The 25,042-nt window shown below is 35.7% G+C and overlaps 1 protein-coding gene across 2 annotated transcripts; it reads right to left on the bottom strand.

Moving 5' to 3' along the window:
- Positions 1–3,325: 3,325 nt before the first annotated feature.
- On the bottom strand, positions 3,326–12,226 carry LOC121299798 (insulin gene enhancer protein isl-1). Of its 2 annotated transcripts, none has more exons than XM_041227880.1 (6): positions 11,984–12,099; positions 11,031–11,220; positions 8,338–8,483; positions 6,320–6,606; positions 4,946–5,113; positions 3,326–4,298 (listed from the first exon to the last, which is right to left on the bottom strand). In XM_041227880.1, exons 1-6 carry the CDS (start codon positions 12,009–12,011, stop codon positions 4,182–4,184), a joined length of 936 nt encoding a protein of 311 aa, XP_041083814.1. In that variant the 5' UTR covers positions 12,012–12,099; the 3' UTR covers positions 3,326–4,181. The 2 variants fall into 2 exon arrangements, with proteins under 2 accessions (XP_041083814.1, XP_041083824.1); XM_041227890.1 differs by having other exon boundaries at positions 3,327–4,298; positions 8,338–8,597; positions 11,984–12,226.
- Positions 12,227–25,042: the final 12,816 nt, after the last annotated feature.

The following is a 25,042-nucleotide window of genomic DNA, read 5'->3' as shown; positions in this document are numbered from 1 at the left end:
TATAGCCTACTATTGTACGTTTCAATAAAGCTAACTGACAAGCGTTTACCCTATAAAACATATGCATGAAAACGTTAGTCTACAAGTTAAGCGACATCGGTACTAGTTATTAATAGCCACGTCGTTAATGGCATGTATCAGACGCCGTTTGTTACGTAGCATATTGTCGCGACGTTTCTTCTGGGTGCAAGATTTCTTCTCCTGTTCCAGATAATTATGCACAATGGAAATCTAACCAGAATATATGTGCTTACAATTGACTGTGGTGACTAGATAAAGTGTTATTTTATCTGTGATGTATTTGAAAAAAGTTTCATGATTATCGGCGTAAGGTGTTATTTATTTATTTATTTATTTATTTATTTATTTATTTATCTTTATGATTGTTATTATTTTCAGTTATGTCATTTAATAACTGGGAATTGGTATCGTTTTTCAGGTAAATGTCGCATGGGGATCAAAAAAAAAAAAAAAATCCTTTATTTTAATTTTATTTTAAAACCCTAATACAAATATACAAAATGTGACTTATTTGTAATGTTTTATATTTTTTACACTGTAAAAAACAAAATAAAAAATAAAATAAGAAGAGAGAAGAAAGAAAGAAAGAAGAAGAGAAGAGAGAAGAAGAAGAAGAAGAAGAAGAGAAGAAGAACGAGATCTGCTTCTCTTCTTCTTCGTTTCTTTCTTCTTTCTTATTAATATAATAATAATAATATTATTGGATGAACAAAATAGACATTTACACATGTGAACAATTTAACATACTGTGAATTTTTCCTGTAACGACCATATGGTATACAGTTATAGTTCTCGAGCCTCTTAAATTGAAAAACATATGCATAACTGATAGACCGCTGTCGAGATCGACTGCACCATACAGGAGTTATGTCAAACACAAAGGGACGACGTGTCACACCAGTGTCCTAGCCGCCCCCCCCCCCCCCCCCCCCCCCCCCCCATCTTCTTGCATGTCCTCTTACTCTGGGCTTTGCGAGCCTTTCACCTGATCCCGGCGAGAGATAAGCAGCCGCCGAGCCAGCACCTCTGTCTAGACTAAGGATCTTACAATCAAACTTGTTTGGATTAGCCTCCACGATCCACCAACCTGCTCGGCCTCTGTAGGAAGAAAGAAAAAAAGACACAACGCCCTGTCTTCATCCTCCGAGATACTGGGCACCTCCCTCGAGGCTCACTCACCAAACAAGTTTAAGTACACTGTATAGGTTAGTATTCCCAAATTACCGCATGCGGCTGCCTGGGGGCTAGGAACACAATTACTCGTTTAATAAATCGGATTTGAACACTTTCAGGCTGGTTTTATAAACCCGCAATTAAAGGATAAGCAGGTAATATGATGCAAGAAGACAAAAGAAAAAAGGACGATATTAATCATGGTTTTTATCCCATTATTTTAATTAGAAGATGACCCTATGCCGCTCAGAATGTCAATTCAGTGTGTTTTCGTGGCAGTGAACAATCCAATTAAATAAATACATTTTATAACAATCCCCACTCTTCATACAGCTAAGGGTCTTTTGGTTTGTTTGTTTGTTTGTTTTGTTTTAATCCCTTCTTAAGGTGTGGGAAGCTTGTCGTCATGGGTTAGTGAAGGCTATAAAGTTTGAGTTGGTGGCGCCTGAACTCTAGCAATGCCATTTACTGTCATGCAGGCCTACTGTTATCTGAAAAATAAAAGGAAACAACCTGAAACCTGTTAGCACAGAAGGGTTCTGTACAGCATTAGCTTACATCACCCATCTCTTGGTTTTATGCTGGCTGTCTCTTTATTTGCTATAAAACTAAATCAATTAGAGAGGCAACAGTGTAGATATTCCAGTATCGCTGACCAGTCACTTATATTGAAGTGATAAGCTTTGTGTAGTATAGGTCGCTCGCAACGGCGAAATGAACCCACCCTACCAGCACCGAAACGGGAAGCAAAATATATCCACACGATGCGGAGCGTTGAGTTAGGAATCCATTTCACATGTACACCTTTAATTTCATTGTAAATGATCGTTATTCTCGAGGCAACGATTAAACATGTCTAAGTATTTGAGATAAAGAAAGACAGATTATGAATTTGTAATAAAAAAATAACAATTAAAAAATTAAAAAATCTTAAATATGTGTACCAAAAAAGGACGGTCCACCAAGAAGATGGGAAAAGTATTATTATTATTATTATTATTATTATTATTATTATTATTATTATTATTTGAGTTTTTTAAAATATTTAATAGTTCTTAAATTCAAATGCATAGGTTCCAATTATGTATAAACGGTATAGTATATCCTAACTAGCATTAGAAGATACATGTTTTACTTATGTATTTGTTTGTTTGTTTGTTTTTGCATTGAATTATTATTTGGATAAAATAACCTGCATTTCAACCTTCACATGTGTTGTTCCCCCGTGACGGCATCGGTTGTTTTCCGATTAGTTTTGATTAGGCAGGCAGTATTGTAATAATATCAGAGAACTGAATTAATCCAGCCAAATCGAATTTGGCAGGGAAATGTCGTAACTTCTAACGTAGGCCGGTAAGATTCTTGATTTTGTTTTCTTTAGTAATCAAATCAAGCATTAACAAAGTGCAAATCGCTGCAAAACGTTATTGCAAGTTAGACTTAATTTAATTCAGGTCGATAAATTATATATATATATATATCCACTCTTGTATTACTGTTTGGCAGCAGGCTGTTCACAATGAGAGTTGCATACTGGTACATTTTATATTAAATAAGTCGCTATTTTTCGCTCAATTATTCTTGTATAAAACATATTAATGGCTCGGCGGTACTCTTTATAACTTAACATACCAATACAAAAACAGTTTGACCAACTCGTGCTTTCAGAAATTGCACTACAAATCAAATTCAATATTGACATCATTTATTGTAATCGTTTAACCAATTAACATGAACCAAACGTACTTAAATATGTTTACTATCAGAATACTGAAAAGTTAATTGTACACGGCTGAACACAGTTCAAGGTTCTATAAAAATATACAATGCTCAATCAAATTAAGAAAAACTCAATAATTATTGCACTTTTTTGACTTATGTCAAACTTTTATTTGTGAAATAGTCCTGAAGATGTACATATGGCGTTGTTTTAACAATCTTCAAGAAAAGACAGGACATGTAAAATCTGACAGATAATTCAAAGACCACAGTACAATTCTTTCTCTTTTTACTTCAGCAAACAAAACAAAAATATACATGAAAGTGGCAAGTCTTCCGACAATAAATAATAAATTATATATTTTTGCAGTACAAGAACAAACAAAACAAAACAAAAAAAAAAAAAAAAAAAAAAAAGTCTTTTTTCCAGAGCTAAAAACTGTTGTTTTAATCAACAACTATACACATCTTTGGGAAAAAAGTTCTGGGACGGACACAAGGACACAAATTCACACACAAAATTCCACGAAGCTTGTGGCAAAATAGAGGTATACCTTGTTGCAATGCTTTAGTACTTGGGCTTTTAAGGAAAGAATTCAAATAAAAACAGGAAAGCGCTATTTGCAGTCCCCTTCCAATCTTCTTCGGGGCGGCGAATCTCAAGAACCAGTCACAAGCGAATAGAACCAGGATCAAATGGGCATTGAGTTACATGTCAACCAAAAAATCATTGCAATGAATATATGCATTTCAGCATTGATCCTGTACAGCGTTCGGTACATTTCTGCAGGTCTCGATTGTCCTTTTTAGTCCACTTATTTGCAGAAACGATAGACCTCTTCCAGATTTAGTTTTTTTTTCTTTTATTTTTTTCTTTTTTGGCAAGGCTGTAACCAACTTGACAACATGGCCTCCAACATAGACCGCACCGTTTAAAAATGATGAGAGGGGGTGTGTCCATTCATTATTCTCTACGGTGTGCAGAAGATTTTGAACAAATTTCCCTGCAACCTCAGAATTCACATCCGCGTTATCTTTTTTTTTTTTTTTTCAAGAAGTCCTGGATGCACAGAAGCATGGTTTGGGCTTCTGCAAATCTTACGATTGTCTTCACAGTGTACACGAACAACCAGGGGTTGTTTGGATAAAGAGGCTTCGTGCAGTTGAATGGAGGGTACTTTTTATTAATGATGGTGCAACCGGGTTCCACGAACTGATTGTTAGCCATAGTCTGTTCGAGTTTGTTATTTTGAATAGGTCCACGTTGCTCATGCCTCTATGGGACTCGATATCATGCTGTTAGGTGTGTCTGGTAGCTGAGAGGACATTGACGCTACCTCGCTCCCAGTGGAGTTAGAACCCGGTCCTCCTTCTGAAAAATTTACCTTTTGAAAAGAGAAAACAAAACGACATTCAAATACTTTAATGAATTCATATAATCCAGTTGTAAATGTATGTTTATACAAGAGACAACTAGAATCCTCATAAAACAATGTAGCATAATCATTTGTTATTTATTAGTCAAAAGCATGCATCTGAAAAATAATTGTATTGCAATAAAATCACTAACGGAGCCTCGGAGATTACTTAATAATACATTAATAAAACGTTTCTGAAGATTTGTCTAATCGACTATCTGTTGAACAGTTCAGCTAATGCAATGCCTCAAACGCCCAATACATTATGCTTTTAAGGTTACAGAAGGACACTGGGCAAAAATGTAAACAAGAATTAAAATATGATTTTCTAATACCCTGGTGTGGTTAACGGTGTATATCTACAACAACAACAACAATAATAATAATAATAATAATAATAATAATAATATATTATTATTATTATTATTATTATTATTATTATTATTATTATTATTATTATTATTATTATTATTATTTCCACACTGGTTTGACATGTAAATGCGCTCTGGTTTGGTGCAGTGTATGGCATGCAGTATGGTAAGAGGGGTGTGCTCTGGAGCACTACTGTAATGCTCATATATACAGCGCGCTTTGTGCTTCGTTCCTGCACTCACCAGTTGCTGGAATGCAGGCTGGTCTATGTCACTCTGCAGTGCGAAGTCGCTCAATACTTTCCAAGGCGGCTGGTAACTCTGCACTTCCACTGGGTTTGCTTGCAAACCACCGTCGTGTCGCTCCGGACTGGCAGCCACCATTGGAGTCCCCGTCATTCCCTGGATATTCTGCAGACAGCCCCAAACAAAGCTTGAGAACCACAGAGCTCATACGCTTGTCGTAGGCTAAGCATTATTCAATAACAAACGCGAGGAAGTCAAATATTGAATTCGGCAACTCCTTGTGTTTCATGCGAGTCCACTGAACGCATTATGTAGCTCCGGTGGTTCCTTTACAAAATTAAACCCAATAAAGACTCAAGCTTTACTTTGTCGTGGAATTTCTGCGGTATGAACTACATGCGATTGCATTATCTTTGAAGGCAAGTGAAAACTGATAAACCCCATTCACAGGAACTGATGCATACACACCTAATTTAACACAAAGCCAACTCGCCATATTACATGTGTGTTTGTTCAAAGCCGTTTGATTTATATTAGGATTTCATATAAAAGGCACCACTGGATGCAGTTCTACTTTTTTGCACGTTTACTCTGCAATATGCATCCATCTCGAAAGCATGGATTAATATGGGGTTATATAAATGATCCAACACAGACCGCGTTTGCTGTACACAGAGCTAGTGTAAATCTACTGAATGCATGCAACATAGCCTGACCTTACACTTCCAGAAATGAGTCTATAATGTATCGTCAAAACACTGCATTCTTTCTTTGGATATTTAATTAGAATGTTACTTTTAATAAACATTCGAATCCAAGACGTGTATCAAAAAAAGCTCAAATGAATACCAAACAAACTCCTTTATTATACATATAGCATTAACAATTCATTTTAGTTAGTTATGCCTTGGCTGCCATTTGTTCTAATTCAAAGAATCGGATACCATGAAACTACAACGACTACCACAACTAGGCTACTACTATCAACAGCAACAACAACAACAATAATAATAATAATATAATAATAATAAATAATAATAATAATAATAATAATAATAATTTTTGGAAATTAAAAAACATTATCATTTTATAAAATAATTAAACAAGAGCGGAAATTAGCCCCGCGAAACGAGAGAGCATATTATATGCAGCTGATGCATAGTTCACACACCCTAGTCTCTGTAAGTCGTCTTGGATAAAGGCGTCTGCTAAATAACTAATAATAATAATAATAATAATAATAATAATAATAATAATAATAATAATAATAATAATATGAGTGTTGATCTTGTAATTGAGTGGCATACCCTAGCTCTTCGTTTGTGTCGTTGTGTTTTCTGGAGATAGAGACTAACAGTCCCGGGTTCTTACCGTTTTGTCGTTCGGCTGTTGCTGCTGGAGCTGCTTCATCAAGATGCTTCTTTTCTTGTCCTTGCAGCGTTTGTTTTGAAACCAGACCCGGATGACCCTCGGACTCAGGCCCGTCATTTCCACGAGCTGCTCCTTCATCAGGGCGTCGGGTCTCGGGTTGGCATTGTAGCAAGTCCTCAGGGTGTGGAGCTGTTTCTCGTTCAGAACTGTTCGGACCCGGGTGGTTTTTTCTGGCTGTTTGTGGACGTGTGGTCTAAGCGCGGGTTGTCTGGCAGAGATAGGTTCTGCTGTAAGAGAGGACAATATTCATAAGTAACTGCTGCAATAAAATATGCCAATTTAGAAAAAAAAGCCGCAAATCATTAATTTTGTAGGGTTAAACAAAAGGTAATGTAGCCTATTGGGTTAAAGCCTATTGGGTTAAAATAATTAGCAAATGGAATTGAAGTAAAAGCGAGAGAATAATGTGTTGTTTTCCATATCAATGCAATATACCTATGTAAATGTATATAAAACACCGTAGCATTGCACATTACTGTTTTGCCTGTTCTAGATAAATACCAAAGAGATACATTGATTGTTAAGCGTCCTGCCGTTACTTTGATAGGCTGTAACAAGAAGCACACACACACACACACACACACACACACACACACACACACACACACACACACACACACACAAACGCATTTCTCCGTAACAATCGAAACAAGGTGCAATCAAGATTGTGAATTTCCAAATATATAATGGGGACATAAAGAGGTATCCAAAGACTAGATAACATACCATAGTTTACATTGGGGGAAAAACACGCGATGCAGTTCCCAATTATAGGTTAAAGCCCTACACCGCATATCGTTCATCTGCGGCCTGTGGGCTTTTGACAATTTAAACTTACATGCAAAACTGCCTGCGATTCATTTGCATGTATATGCTTTTCGTTTAATAGTGTTTATTGTATTTTAGAGACTGAAGTGCAGCTGACACAGTGTGACTGTGATGACTGCAATGTTTAATTACATGTAGTTAAAAGCACGCTTCTGGCCTGTCTCGCTTTGTTTTTGGTGATAAAAATTTAAATGTCCTGTAAGAATTGTATCTGGGCTCTCACCGGAAGATATCAAACTCGTAGATAAAACACGATCAGATTAAAAGTCAATTCGTGCAGATCAGAATGTTGACAGTTTTGTAACTCGCCAGGTATACGTCTTTTTGGGCGCGTTGGCTAGGAGGATTTTTAAAAAAGCGGAGCCTGTTATTTCTGTATAGTGTTTATTGGAAGACATCGTATATTTCCCTTTTGTTCAGCTTTTCCATTGGTTATCGATTGTGTCTTCATTGTACATAACATTATATAAAGTACCCTAAGCTAGTCTTGTTCATAAGGCTGAGACCAAGCTGTTTTAGAGATAAAGTAATACGATATATATATATATATATATATATATATATATATATATATATATATATATATAATCCCCCAACAATAATGAAATATTGCCAGAGCCCAGAATATACAATTTTTCGGGAAAATGTAAAAAAAAATTCTTTTACATTCGTTAATTATGTTAAGTGACAAGAAATTATCTATACTGACTGTTTCTAATTAGAAAAAAATTAAACATATGTAATTTTATTTATTTTATCCCCCCCCCCCCCCCCCCCCCCAAAAAAAAAAAAAAAAAAAAAATACATGACCGTCGGGTACATGTATAGAATGCGTTTACATATTAAGGCCACAAGTGTTTTAGTTGTTGAGTTCTGCGTGCGTGTGTATTCTGCTATGATGTAGTGGAAAATTAGGATAATTTATAGCCTACATATATTAAGTGATAGGACACACTAAATCAATCAAATACACGTGAATTCTAAGGTGTCATGTCGTCGATCTGTGAAACTTTTAAAATGCAAAACAAGCGTTACTCTATTACAGTTGTAATGCGTTCCATGCGCTACTGTTACAATGAGTGCAGCCACGCCATGTCACTGCTATTGATGGGAAAGCATACTCAACATACCTGCCATCTGTAAAGGTCTCGCAGGGTGCAAAGGGCTGAGAGGGTCCCCGGCTCCCATTGTTGCCCTCTCCACAACATCGTGATCGGCCCTGCAGAAAAGGCCATCTTCTCTGAGCGCGAACTCGTCCCCGGGGATAAGTTGCCGGCTGCAGGCCACACAACGAAAACACTCGATATGGTACACCTTTGAGCGGGCTCTCATCACGAAATCATTCTTACTGAAGCCTATGTTACACTTAGCGCACTTTATCCCATATAACCTGAAATAAATGCGATAAAAATAAAACTATTAGCATTTATTGTGCCCGTGTTTAAAATTGATACAGATTCCAAGCATACATTGAGAGGAATCAACTGACAATTTGAGAACATTCATAAAACCGGGACAATTAAACTGAAAGTACAGATACTGTAACAGACATACAAGTGAGAGGGTGGCGTATACAACAGAGGGATAGACACACAACACATTGACAGATACATCGATATATGTACATATGCATGTGATATATACAAACTACATGTGCATATCATGAGGAGCCGAGAAGTATGCGAAACCGCAGAATCCCACTTAATAGTATACTTTACTCGTTGCAGTAAAATAAAACAGCAACACATTAAACAAAAGACAGTCCTACACTCTACTGTATTATAGGCCTATTCAAATAAACTGGAATGATGTGCACCTTAATACGCTGTAATCTACCTGTAATAGTTTAAAATAAAATAAATAATCACGCAAAAAGTTCCAAAACTGTTTCCAGCAGACACCCTCGCCTAGTCATCGAAAGTACAGGCAGGCCCGTTCCAGTCCATTCATATTCCATTTCCTGTTTAAATGTGCTTTGAACTTTCAACACATAGAATACTTTAGAAATAGAATCAATATTACATTTATCAAGTGAACATACTTCGCCTGATGCTATACGATTTCTTGCCAATTACATTTTGCAAATATCAGTTCATGCACAACACGTATTTCAATAAAGTTTCCGTCTTACAGTCATCAATCATTCTGCCTTAAATTAGTGACGTTACGTTATGTTTAGAATGGTTATCAGCGGGCTACAGTAAATGGTGTGTGTGTGTGTGTGTGTGTGTGTGTGTGTGTGTGTGTGTGTGTGTAAGCAAAATAATGTTATTATTTTATTATTATTATTTTATATTATTATTATTATTATTTTTATTATTATTATTATTATTATTATTATTATTATTATTATTATTAACTTTGATCGCAGTCATAATGAAAATGATTTTAGGTAGGCTTTCTACAACATCATGTATTTGTTAACGAGTCCAATGCAAGTTCTACAGTTATTTATTATAAGTGTTTGATTACTAGGCTACTTCCCCATAAACTCACACGAACTTGTATTGAACTTTACTTCCGTCTGCAAGTCGATGCTGTTGCAGTATTTAGATCTATGTGTTCAAATGTATTTAATGGAAGGTATAGCACCACTTGTGACAGTGTGCCATACATACCCCGAAGACGGTACTCGCCTGTATTGTGCTTCATACAGTCAGTCTGTCCATCTCACAGGTATGTTGTAAAGTGCAATTCTGTGTATATCTAAACAGCATTGACCCCAGGCAGGGGAGACGTTTTAACGCTATACACAATTAAACCTTGGCGTTGTCTGGTACCAATTAATACATGATAGACACCTGCGTTAATAAAGCTAGCTACATGTGTAATTAAAAAAAGTACACTTTTAAAATGTAGTCTGCATATCAAATCAGATATATTCAACAAAAATAAACCTGTATTTTACATGTCTTATGCCACATTATTACTAATGCAACAAAAAATGCATCGGAAATACACAACTTATGCAGATGTCAGGTGGATATAACACGGGATAAACAAGCCATGGCCACCGGCGTTAGAGGTAAACAACAGCGAGGCCGGGTTTACCTACGCGCTGTTATCAGTGAGCAGATTCTGAATGTGAGGAAGGAAGAACTTTCATTATCTAAATATGCCAAGTGTTCCAAGCCAAGCGATGGGCGATGTGATCTGCTTTGTCAAATCCACCAGGCCAGATAAGATAAAGGATACAGCATGGCAGATATTGTCAATTGAGTTTATAAACGGGGAGTACGAGGAGATAACCCTCCAGCTATAGCAGCTTTCTTTTTTCTTTCATTATTTTACTCTTTTTCTTTTTTATTTGCTAGTTTATTTCTAGTAATAGGCCTATATACTTTCAATTGGATGTCTTTGTTCATTATTGTTATCTTGTTAACAATATTATCTTATTGTTTTATTATTGTTATCTCAAATAGTTTTTATAATTTAGAAGGATGCTCCGAGTTAAAATTAAATAATAATAATAATAATAATAATAATAATAATAATAATAATAATAATAATAATAATAATAATAATAATAATAATAAGCTCAGATCCTCATGTTTGTGGAAGTGAAGAAATATAATTGTAATGTTTTTATAATAGATGTTTTTGTATTTATTATTTGTAAATACATTTGAAAAGGGTACTTTTTTTAACTCATCACTTACGCTAATACGTTACACACATTATTTGCTTTTTCCTTTTGGGTTTATGTAAAATGAAAGCTGTTCTTCGAAAAGGCTGCTGTATTGTTGTATTTCATCAGTCAGGTATAATAACATCAAATTGAGCCCAAGCTTAAAGCACAAAAGAACACTTTTCAAAGACCTACCTGATGTAGTCTCTTTTACAATAGGTTTTCCCGTCCCTAACAAAGCAGGTACAGGACTCGTCCAAATACTGATTACACTCTGCACATTTCAAACACGCTGCATGCCATTCCAAATCGGGAGAAACTCTCAGAATATATTGATCATGAATCTGATTTCCGCAGCCAACACACAACGATAGCAGCCGTTTTTCTGTAAACACAAAATAGAATAAATGACATACATATTCAGATTTTAAATGAACACCTATCAGAGTTCTTAAAAGAAGCCAGCCTTCTGTTTCTTGTGAAATGCATGCGGAAAACATTAAACATGGCCAAGCCCTAAGTGTAATTATTGCCATCAGTATCGCCAATCAATATCTTACAGTATTTCTGACCTGTGCTACAACGGGACACAAGACACAACAGCACACAACAGCTCCCACGCTGCCTGTCAGCCGAATAATCACAATCATATTAATAATACTATTAATATCGATACTACGACTACTGCTACTACTAAGAAAAACACTTTTAAAAGTTACACGTTTCTATTGCATCCCATTCTAGGACACATGATCGTTAAATTGAACATACAGAAGCAGTAATTTTGAACTGTCATCTGTCTTAAAGTGATTGAGTATAGCGAATTTAGGGATACCTTCAGAAACCTACATTAAAAATCTTATCAACAAACGCAGAGCCCTGTAGAATGCGTGCACTTAAAACGCGTCCTATCACTGACAACAATGGAAAGACAAGGAACTGTCCCGCTGGCCAATCTAATAAATTAACAAAGTAATAATAATAATAATAATAATAATAATAATAATAATAATAATAATAATAATAATAATAATAGCAACTTAAGGGTATGTTTTGTCATGTAAGTATGTATTATTATGTACGCCCAGTAAACATTCACTCATAAAGTAACACAACACATTCATATTGAGTAGAAATAGCGCACTTACTTTTTGATGGGTCTCCCATATCTCCCATGTCAAGGTAGTAAGGAGGTGTTAGATCCACTGTGAAAATTAGGCGAGGCAGTTTTATATGAGAACGGGGTTTCTGCGATTGCAGTATAGTTTTTATGTATATACGGTATGTGTCCGTGTGTGTGAGAGAGTGAGAGGCGCTGCAGTGCTGTGCCTCGCTGATCACTACACGAGTGTTCACGTTGAAAGTAAGTGTACGGCGCGGGGGCTGCAGTGCCTCGTCTCAGGGTTGATCAGGAACTCCTGTCCTTATCTCTCACTCAAACTCTCTGCTCGAATTGAACTCAATCGCCATTGGTCTGACGTAAACCGCGGAAACATCCCCTTTCGTGGAAAGCTGATTGGCTACGAGAGAGCCAAGCAGCTGTTCCTATTATCACATTACAACTCCTGAAGTCTTGCAGACGCTGCAGCTGTACTTCCTGTGTCTTCTTTCTCTTTCTCTCTTTCTCATCATACCTCTCCCTCCCTCCCTCATTTACAGTCGTTTCTACAAATCTCATTTCTATCTTCAAAGCTGTGTTGTTCATCCAGGCCAATGTTTCAGCGCTGGGAATGTTGATCTTACTGATGTATTTATGTATGTATTCGTTGTTTGTAAATAGGCCTATGCATTTGTCTGTCTGTATCTCTGTCTGTATGTATGTATGTATGTATGTATGTATGTATGTATGTGTGTTGGCTGGTCGTTCTTACTTGTGAAACATGTTAGATTAATTTATCTAGGAATTTTCTTGCATTAATCTGCAATTTAAAATACTTGTGCACTGGTATACATGTGTAGTGAACAATATTCCCGAAGAATAATGATGCTTGATATTGTCTTCAGAGCAAACATGACTTTGTTTATTACTTTACTGGTTTATTGATAAATAATAATAATAATAATAATAATAATAATAATAATAATACAAATCATCCCTAATCCCATAAAGTTTTTTTTTTTTTTTATTCATTTAATAAACTGTTTTTCTGTTTAATGAAAGTCAATAATGAAATGTCCGTGGAATATCAACAGTAACCCGCGCGTGATCCTTCCATTGTGTTTAATTGCTGCTACAATTTGTTTTTAAAAACAAATACAAAAATGAAAAAAATTAGAGTCAACATACGTTTTATTGTTTACACGATCGTTTAATATATACGCTGTTTTTTGTTTTGTTTTGTTTGTTTGTTTACTACGGCAGAAATAAGATACAATGGTTGCGCATTATTAAATCAAATGCGAGCGGCTTTGATACGTCTGCTATTGTAAAAATGAACTGTAGAGTACTCCCAAACACACGAACAAGAAACAAATAACAGCTTATATAATGAATACATAGCGCGATTTTAAAAGCATTTTCATATTCCCCAAAACACACCCGTAGCTGGGAATTAGCACTGAGACATTACAAGAAAGAAGTAGCGAGATTTCCAGCATCTCACAAACAACAGCTGTTGCGATGGAATATTGTTTCCGTAGCTTGCATGGAAAGAAGGGTACACTTCAGATGAGGGGTATGGGTAGCGTTTTCAATTAGAAAGGACATTCATGAAATAATATCTGTACATAATATTAACTGCCTTAACAAAATTTCCCTCGTAGGGAGTGCACATTTCAAATTGTAAATACTCCTGAAAGTAATATATATGAGGATATATATATATATATATATATATATATATATATATATATATATATATATATATAATATATAATATATCATATATTTTAGAAAATAAATTTAGATTAGATAGATAGATAGATAGATAGATAGATAGATAGATAGATAGATAGATAGATAGATGAAAACACATGTAATTTAGATATGTTTTCAAAGTCTATATATAGCCTCATGTGAAACACACAATGTCGAACTTTGAAACACTAAGCTTTGCACAATACACCGAAATCTGAGCGTGATAAAAATCAGTGACAGCGCTCGATGTTTTAGCTTTGTAAACCGACTGGCAATTACAAGGAATAATTGCAGATAATGACAGTTCCAAACTGACAGGCAGCACGTGGTTTCATGTAAAACCAAAGTGAGGGGCAATTTTATTTAATAGTCAAAACCGAGCACGTACCGGCGCATCCGCTACAGGCAACAATGTCTATGAGAAATATAACAGCACACTTACATGAACACGTGTGCGATTGGAAACATATGTGTACATTTACATTATTCACTCACTGTTTTAAAGTGAATTGCCTGTGGGTTTTTTTTTTTTTTTTCAATATGTTTTCTGGTTATTTTTTTTATTTTATTTTATTTTTTTTTAATTATTATTATTTATCCAACACGATTCTGGTTAAAAATTAAAACAATATTTTGTTAGCTACATATAATGATTAAATTCTTAAAAATAAATAAATATGCCTAAATAAATAAATAAAATAAAATAAAACAATGAAAAGTGTTGTAGTGGTAGTGGTAGTAGTCGTAGTAGTTATTGTAGGCTACTGTAATTTTTTGTTCTTGTTTCAGATAAACCTTTATTGCAGACACATTGTTAAATAATACAATGACCCAACAGTTAATGAGTCCTTTTTAAAAATGTTCAGTGCACATATATCGTAGTAGTAATTGTAGTAGTGGCAGTATTTCAAGACCGCAAAAGAATCTACACCGAGAGGAAGCTGCCCGTGTCATTTTGTCCGAATACAAAAGCGCCCTCTGCTGTTTGTAAAACTGCCTGTTTTGTAAATGACGAGCCATCAGGCTTGCTTTAATTCTGATTTGGCAGAAATGTCCTATTAATTTGTATTGTATCTTATGATATGTACGATTTTTGACAGTCTTAATTCCGTCTATAGTGTAGCTGTGATGTATCTCTTGTAAAGTGCTGCTTTCAACACGTTATGTCTTAAGTGACCACCCGCTCCTAATGAACCGGATTACGTTGAGAACAGGGGTACAAGTAAATAAATAAATAAATCAAATACAAACGAAAAGCATTTGATTCATCTGAAATATGTATTACTCTTCAGCCCGCCAGTTTGATTCGCAGAGCTTTTCATTTTAACATAATACGATAAATATAGTGAAGGAAATTAAAATGTAAAGCCTTTCTCGTTCAATAGTTTTTGAAAAATGTTTTCTAGTCTCAAGGCTTAGACATATAATTAAGACTGTCAGTCTACTGCCAAATTAAATCCACACAGTGCCTCAAATAGAGGTGCAAGTGTCCCAATTTACAGCTTGATCTTCCAAAAAAAAAAAAAAAAAACGAGTAAGAGCGAGGGAGAGACAGAGGGAGATTGCGGATATGAACATTTGAACACGCCTGGAAAGAGACGGTAAAGAATTTGCATTTATTATTATTATTATTATTATTATTATTATTATTATTATTATATTATTATTAGAGCAGTGTGTGCGTGTGTGTTTGTTCCAGTGAAAGTCAGACAACAGAATACATACCTTTGTTATAAACGACCAAGCTCACATTGTTATCTCACTGTTGATGAATACTTTCAGATTGGTGGTGAGTTGCCTTTTAATTCAGCGTTTAAAAGCATGTATGCATTCGTTGAGCTGTGTCCTCTCTTGTAAAGCCAGCAGAATTGAAACAGCTGAGACTGTATCTGTATACCCACCTGACCCCATCTCCACCACCCCCACCCCCCCACCACCACGAGCAATTCATTTAACCTGCTCAGTTGTGTGCTGTGATTGTTTATTGAGAAAGTATGACATAATTCATCATCATAATAATAACAACAACAATAATAACAATATTAATAATTTCGTTTGTTATGGTTAATTATCTTTGCTATATATATATAGATATATTATATATATTACCCTATAAGTATGTGGTTCATATTAATATATATATTAATATATATTATAATAAAATATATAAATTGACTTTGACATTTTTATTATCGCGAAACTTGATTTGTTTATTTTTAAGCAGTGTTGTCAGCGGTGCAATCTAGTCTAGTTTGAATATTCCGGGCATATAGACAAAATATCGCACTAAGGATGACAATACTGGTAAGATAAGATATATCTGTTTTCGCTTTAAAAAAAAAAAAAGACGCCTACTAAATATTGTAATACCTTATTACATAATCGTTATGATGTCATCCAAAAAAATAATAATTAAAAAAATTAAAAAACTGTTAGAGTACAAACTCTCATGTGCCTGAGAATGGAGGGGGGGGGGGGGGGGGGACAAAGACATAAAATGGGTATATAGACTCTATTACTAGAGAACATTGAATACCGATAATGATTATACAGATAAACTAAATAGAATAATTATAGAAAAATAATAAAATAATGAAAGAAAAAAGAAAGCTGCTATAGCTGGAGGGTGATCTCCTCGTATTCCTCGTTTATAAACTCAGTTGACAATATCTGCCATGCTGTATCCTTTATCTTATCTGGCCTGGTGGATTTGACAAAGCAGATCACATCGCCCATCGCTTGGCTTGGAACACTTGGCATATTTAGATAATGAAAGTTCTTCCTTCCTCACATTCAGAATCTGCTCACTGATAACAGCGCGTAGGTAAACCCGGCCTCGCTGTTGTTTACCTCTAACGCCGGTGGCTATGGCTTGTTTATCCCGTGTTATATCCACCTGACATCTGCATAAGTTGTGTATTTCCGATGCATTTTTTGTTGCATTAGTAATAATGTGGCATAAGACATGTAAAATACAGGTTTATTTTTGTTGAATATATCTGATTTGATATGCAGACTACATTTTAAAAGTGTACTTTTTTTAATTACACATGTAGCTAGCTTTATTAACGCAGGTGTCTATCATGTATTAATTGGTACCAGACAACGCCAAGGTTTAATTGTGTATAGCGTTAAAACGTCTCCCCTGCCTGGGGTCAATGCTGTTTAGATATACACAGAATTGCACTTTACAACATACCTGTGAGATGGGCAGACTGACTGTAACAAGGACAATACCGGCGAGTACCGTCTTCGGGGTATGTATGGCACACTGTCACAAGTGGTGCTATACCTTCTGTTAAAAAATACATTTGAACACATACATCTAAATACTGCAACAGCATCGACTTGCAGACGGAAGTAAAGTTCAATACAAGTTCGTGTGAGTTTATGGGGAAGTAGCCTAGTAATCAAACACTTATAATAAATAACTGTAGAACTTGCATTGGACTCGTTAACAAATACATGATGCTGTAGAAAGCCTACCTAAAATCATTTTCATTATGACTGCGATCAAAGTTAAATAATAATAATAATAATAATAATAATAATAATAATAATAATAATAAATAATAAACATATATATATATATATATATATATATATATATATATATATATATATATATATATATAATATATATATATATATATATACATACATACATACACAGTGGGATCCAGATAGATATTTATGTCTTTATTTTGTAGTCTGTGTGCTGATTTAGTTTTGAAAATTATAATGTATATGTATATTTTTGTGAATAATCCTTTCTATCTTCTAACATGGTACAATGTTGAATGACGAACGTATTCACCGACACATACGCGCACACCATTCTTCAAACTCTTGTCTCCTACAAGCACTATCACAGCTTTTGGGTCAAGGTACCGATTCACGTTGTTATTACCGTGTCTGATTTACTGTAACGCGATGTTATCTTTTGGTCACCTAAAATACTGGAAACTGTTTTTGGTGAGTGAAGACATTTTTGCATTAAAACAAATTCTGCTGTATTAATTAACAATCTACACAATAGCACTTTCGCAAACTCTTTAAAAAGCACGATGCCACTGGTAGAGTTACCATCACGATTACACTACAACAGCATACACGTAATACAACCCCGATCGTGTAATTAGTGGTTAGATCGTTTAATTGCGGGCTTTGTCAGAGATGTTCTGAATGTTATTCATGGATCTTGACAATAGCTATTATTATCTTTTCTTTTTTTTTTTTTTAAGATAATTATGCCTTTGTGCTCTAATATTAGTTACAATACTAATGCTGGTTGACACTCTAATATGTATTTTAATAAAACCAAGGGGAAAACGTCTTTTATTTTCATCTTTTCACTTAATCCAGTCGTTGCTTTGGTTACTAATTGTAAATCTTTGCACATTTACTTAGTCAATTTAAAAAAGCTTCAAACTTTAATATTATTATTATTATTATTATTATTATTATTATTATTATTATTATTATTATTATTATTACTACTATAATAATAATAATAATAATAATAATAATAATAATAATAATAATAATAATAACAATAATAATAATAATAGATTAATTTGTATTTGTGTACCTCTTTTAAATCTTCGATTTTGGAAAACTGAGAGTTCAGAAGCCAGACCTCATGTTCTATTAGCAAACGTGGTTTCTAGATTTAACTGATAATCTGATCATTAATATTTCATGAAAACAAATGTAGGGATGTGATATAAACATTGATCCTATTAGAAATAGAACGTGTTTGGGGTTAGAGTTAGGGTGACATCTCGGGTTGGGGTTAAGGTAAAAGTTGGGGTTTGGGTTAGTGTGAGGGTCAGAGTTGCTGTTAAGGTAAGATTTAATGTTAGGTTTTGAGCTACAGTTAAAGATTTAGGGTTAGAGTTTGGGTAGCTTAGATGTTTCTGCTTCTAGTTAGACCTTTTTAACAATGATGAACAATTTAAAGAAAGTAATAAGATATGCACACAATGCTATAAAATATTTAAAGGCAGATTTTAAAATATCAGTAAGACTGTTGAAAATGCAGCAGTGTGACTCTCCAGTCTGTAAATTGGTATGCTTGTAATGCATTTCCAGACATTTACTTTGAGTTTTTATCAATGCAGAGAAGTCCACTGCCATTTACATAACACATGTCTCAGAAATTCTTGCAATGAAAGATGATACGCCAGGTATTTACCCACAATGGGACAGGAACAGGGTACTAAATACTCACCCGTTCCTGTAATAAAACTCAAGAGCTGGTGATTAATATGCCCTGCAGATCAGAAGACTGAGAAAGATACAGAGGTCTCTTATGACCTCATTTTTGTTCGTGCCACACAAATACCTGTCCTGGCATGTTTAATTGATTGTGTTTTGTTTGTACTGTGTTCAAAGAGAATGGCAAAGAGTCTCAATTGAAAACAAATACTGTCCCTGCTTCATTAATATTGTGGGTACTACTGGACATTGCTTTAGCTAAAACTGGCACAATGATGACTTCATTTATTTAAGTGGAATACTCATGTCTTTAGTTTTATTGACCTATTTAGGTCTGCGTGGTGAACAGTGTCAGTAATGCCACAACAAAATACAGCAGATACAAGTAGACAAACTTATTACAGTAGTGAAAGGGATTAAAAATAGGACATTTAAACCAGCACCTGCAGTAAGAGCCACTTTATGAACCATCTAAAATGTACTTTAAAATCGGGTGGTCTAATAGTCATGAGACTTAACATTTGACATTGGTACACCAAGGAATTCACCAGTGGTCACAATGTACAAATGCTCCTTCTACACAGTTTGAATGTAAAGTATGGGACTTCTTGAACAAGCTAGCTCATCTGATTGTTATATCTACACTCTGAATGTAATATTGTCAAGGTATAGCACCCCACTCATATGGAAGGTAAGGGCCTACTGCCTATTAACATGTGCAGTGGGTTGTTGTCAGTGGCTTTTATGAATGATTAAGAAAGTAGTTAACCTTCCACTTATATTTTACTACATGATTCCCATGTTCTGTGTTGATCTTATCAGTTAAAAGGGGCACATTTCTGAATTCTAAATGTTTAATATGAAGTAATCAGCCCATTGAATTATTGATATTGGCCACTGTACTGGGAGGGTAGGAGGTTCCTAATGACCCACATTAATTAGATGATGTTCCTTGATAAAGTTCTGTTTAATGTTTTTTTTTTTTTTTTTTTGTTTTGTTTTGTTTTGTTTTCCTCCAATCAGGTTGGATCAGGCAGACTATGTGTGTGTGTGTGTGGCTTGCAAAGTGGTTTGGATATATTAATCTGAGAGGAATAAGAATAAGAGAATCACTTAAGTGTATGCTACCTTTTCAACATAATTAAATACTTTCAACTTGCACTTCCAAGTGGTGTTATACAGCTGATTGTTAAACTGTTTCACACAGAAATTATCTTAAAAAATAAAAACTTTTAACACTAGAAGGGCCAAGCCGGTCAATTTGACCGTTTTGGGTTTTAAAATTTAAATTACTCTGCATTCCGGAATGTAATGCGTATGCTCGTTCATGACTTTTCCTAAATATATGTATTAGATATACTGACGGCGTTTGAGCTGCATATTCACAAGAAATTGATAATTATAAGCAAATTTACCTATCAGTCTTACCAGTCAGTTGAACCTTTATTTCAATACATCTTTATTTATCACAAATAGCCTATAATCCTGCCTGTCCTTTTCAATACACTCAGTCCCGTGATCAAGTAGCGTTTTTTGAGTGCTTGAAAAGCACGCCTCTCTGAGTCATAGGTACCCCCCTGTGTATAGCATTGCAGGTTCATTCTTACAACTATACTGAGATTGAGTGGGCATACTGAGAGTGATACACTGAAAATAAAAACGGCTCGGAGATGAATTATGACCAGAGAGCATGTTCTAGAAATGCTACACGCTGTGGAGGAAGATGACTCTGATGCAGGTGTCATCAGTGACACTGGGAATGACAGCGACCATTCACGAGTTCTAGAAATCAACCACTCTAAAAGCGATAATGAGGTCAGCGCTACAGAATTGCCAGAAGCCCTACCTGTAACAGGACCAACCAGATGCCAAGGCAGAGGTTGTGGTCGTGGAAGAGGCTCCAGAACAGGTGAATGACCTGCCATGCCAGCTTCAGCACCACCATCACTAGGGACAACATCTCCTGCTGCATGGACACCAAGCAGTGGATTGCAACATAGTGACTGAAACTCCAGGTTCAACACTGCATGCCAGACGCAACATTGACACTGTAGTGAGTGCTTTTATGTTGCTGATCAACATGCTAATGCTACTGCACATAGTACAATGTACAGTAACACAGGCACATCGCATACAAAATAATGATTCATGGACTTTATCTGTGGAGGATCTGCAAGCATTTATTGCAATGTTATTGTTCATGGCACATACAGCGGCAAAAGTGTTCACCTGAAGAGCTTGTGGTCCAAGTAGTGGGCAATGTCTTTTTTTCCTCAGACAATAGCACGCAATTGTTTCAGGAAATAATGCAATATATTTCTTTTGATGTGAGAGCAACAAGAGTCACACGCCTTCTGACTGATAAATTTGCCCTGGCATCAGACATTTTTTAATGGTTTCATTACCAGCAGTACTGCCTGTTACAAGCAAGGCCAAAACATCAAGGTAGATGAGCAGCTGTTTCCTACAAAATCACACTGTCCATTCACTCAGTATATGGCTAACAAACCTGACATGTTTGGCATCAAGTTCTGCCTGGTTGCGGACATTGTTTCAAAATATCTTGTCAATGGTTTCCCCTACCTGGGCAGGGATTATATGATGAAATAATTGACTGGTATTATTTATTGTTGACACTGAGAAAATTGATTAATTGATAGTTCATTAAATAGAGTACAGCTAGCAGTTTTAACATGAGAAATGTTGAGGATGGCCATTTTTTGGTTGCAACATGTTCATTTGATATTTTTATGCTTCCTTAACCTCAAAAAAATAATAAAAATATGAAAAAGTAATTGCTTCAATTTGCTTTTTTTGATGAGTGCAGACATCTAATGTGAAGGCAGGGATGACACTCGTCCTGCTGGCCAGAGACTGGGAGACAGCGTGGTGCAGATGCTGACAGAGCTGAACTTCAACAAAGGGAGGAATGTGGCCACAGACAGTCTTTTCACATCACTGCATTTGGCCAGAGAATTCAAGAAAAAAACCACCCTGGTAGGAACTGTAAATAAGGCAAGATGCGAACTACCCCCATCAGCTCCAGGCTTACGAGCACCGTTACACTCGACTGCACTATTCAGGCACAGAGACTATGTTACCATCAGTGTTAACAAGTGCAAGAAGAAGAAAGCAGTGCTTATTCTCAGCTCTATACTCAAAACAGTGATTATTCTTAGCTCTATGTACAAAATACTGCCGATCAGAACTGATGGCAAAATAAAATCCTGAACCAGTGGAATACTACAATGCCACAAAGTTCGGTGTGATTGTGCTGGATCAGATGGCACGACAGTATTCAGTCAAAGGAGGATCAGTGACCTGTGGCTGTATTTTATAACATTTTGGACCTGGCAGCCATCAATGCATATGTTTTGTAGAAGGGATTTACAGGGGAAAACTGCAACATGAGGGACCATCTTGTAGTTAGCCAGGGAGCTTCGGCAAGCACACATGGATCAGAAAAGGGCAGAGACAGATGCCCCTTCTGGCAGTGCTGCAGCCACTACACCCACACGAAAGAGGAAACATTGCGAGGTTCCAACATGCAACGTCAATAAAACTTTGAGTGTCTGCGCCGGGCAGTGTGGGTAAATTCTCAGGAAAGTGGAGAAGTGTGTATTGTGCATGGACTGTACAGATTAGAAAGCTGCCAGGCTAAACAAATATGTTATGTAAATAATTTGTTATATTATAGTTATTTACATTTTGAAGTAGTGCATTATATACTATTTAAAAAAAAAAACAACCTTTGATGTTATTTTTACAAACAAATAAGATGTTTATACAATTGTGTATGTACAGAGACCCGTTACAAAATAGTTACCAGTGAAATGTTTATTTTATTTATGTTTTATTTAAGTTTTTCTTGTTTTGTACTGCTCCTTTTGAAAAAAAAAAAAAAAAAAGTTTTGTTTTTCATTTAAATATGGTGTTTCTGCCATGCAAATGTTTGATTTGATGTTCCTAAATACAACTTTTGAGTTTTATACCATTGTTTGTCTTTCATTATCATAATACAGCTGTTTAAAAAGCTACTAGTTAAAATGACCAGTTTGGCGCTTCTAGATGTTAAATTGTCTGGTAGTGCTTGGTCTAAGGAATGAAATAATACATATTTTTTCTTTTCTTTTCTCCACAGTGTTTGTTATAGACTATTGTCTAGACATATTGAACTCATAGCCCTAACCCATCATCATGTTAATATGATGAAGTGTAACATTTTGTAAAGCATTTTGGGATTGTGGGCCCTATTTTCTACTTTCTAATTATTTTAGCAAGGTCAAGAAATGAGCTATATATGCTATATACACAGGAGCGAGGGCTCCACCCCCCCATTCTATCCTGCCAATTATATCTGCCCAACCCCTATTTAAACCCCAGACTCAAGGTTACAACGTTGTTATATAAAATTACTAATCACTATCAGGAATTTTTTTTACCATCGGAAATGGAATTCTTGGATGATGACTGCATGCTTCTTCATTCTTCAATTATAATCCAAGAAAACATTTCTAAAAAAACATTTCTAAAGCTGCCCCCCCCCTCCCCCGCACCTCAGTTCTATACCCCCATTCATTCTATGTTGGCGCAGCAACCTCAGCAGCCAAAAATAATGTTAACCAGCATTTAATAAAGCAAATGGGGTGCTGGACTTCTAATGTAGTACAGTCTTACATCCACTCTTCACTCCATGATATGCCCAACTAAGTATTGCTAGTATACCCAGAGTGGGGGACATCTCTCCGACAGGAACACCAGAACACCAGAGGTTTCCTCTTATGCATTTCTTTTCCTCTCCAGTGAGCGGTGAGATTAGTCTTTAATTACCCCATGAGAGTATATATATATATATATATATATATATATATATATATATATATATATATATATATATATATACACATTTTATTTTGTATTGGTGGCGCAGTTGCGGGAAACCGGCAGTCCTCTTTTGGGGGTAAGTGACCTTCCCAAACTTAGAAGCCCAGCATTGCTGGCTTCCTCCTCTACCTGGAAAGTTTTCAGTGTTCGGTGGCTCCTCTTCATTGCCTGCTCTACGTGCCTGTGGCAAAGTGGTTAACAGTGTGCAGGTGCAGGAATGCAGCAGTGATCAGTGAACAGACAGACAACGATAATCCAGGTGCAATGTTATTTATTTTTATAATCCAAAGTCTGATGACAAAATGGTAGTAAATAATAACAATGAGAAGCAGGCAATACAGCAGTGTGTATTACACTGTTTTAATCCACGGGTTGGTCCCAAAATAATAGTCCCGATCTTATACACCCACACGTAACACAAAACACAAACATAAGTCCAAAGTGGGTGCTAAAGTGCTAATACAGTTATTTGTGAAACAAAGTGCCATGTTGTCCAGGTTTGTGCTGGCCTCTGGCGACAGCTCCAGATCGTTTTAATAATCTAAATAACAACAAACAGAATATTTAATAACCACAAAACAAACAAAACACTCACGATAATAACACACGTCTTTTCTTCCGGTTCAGCTTAACCATAACAAAGAACAGATCCCTTCACTATGCCCTCTTTTGTAATATCAGTCATGATGCCTTGGTTAACTAGTGCAACCACTCCACCAATCAACGGCTGTCACGTCGTCAATGATTTAGTGTGTTGTAGCTCCGCCCCCTTTATAGATGACCGACTTCCTTCTAACCCTAGGAATGAATTGTCTGGCCATCCAGTCCAAGAATCCAGAATCATCCTGTCTCTGTCACAATGCCTCTATCAGCTTCCTCCAGTCTTCTTCTCATAGTTATTGTGCACATTGGGTTTGGTGTTCGATGGCTCCTCTCCATTGCCTGCTCTAGATGCCCCTGTGTGCCAGAGATTTGATGTATTGGTTGTTCCTGGTTCCTCTGTCTACCCCTCCCTTCCTGATCTCTCTTGCTCAGTGTCTTTCCACAATGGCTGCCCAAGAGTTTCCAATAACATAAGAACATTTCTGAAGAAAGACTTATATTATTGTGTGCAATGCCAATATTGCAAAAGTAACATGTGATTTTCCCATCCCAAAAAGCAGGATTAAATTACAAAATGGAGTAAAGTGCTTTAATGATAGAACCTGCAGAATACACAGGCAGTCTATTGACATCATATGTAAAG

This window comes from Polyodon spathula, chromosome 2 (genome assembly GCF_017654505.1).
Source record: "Polyodon spathula isolate WHYD16114869_AA chromosome 2, ASM1765450v1, whole genome shotgun sequence".
Classification (NCBI taxonomy): domain Eukaryota; kingdom Metazoa; phylum Chordata; class Actinopteri; order Acipenseriformes; family Polyodontidae; genus Polyodon; species Polyodon spathula.
Note: the sequence above shows the minus strand (reverse complement) of the source record. Positions and strands in the feature narration are given on the sequence as shown.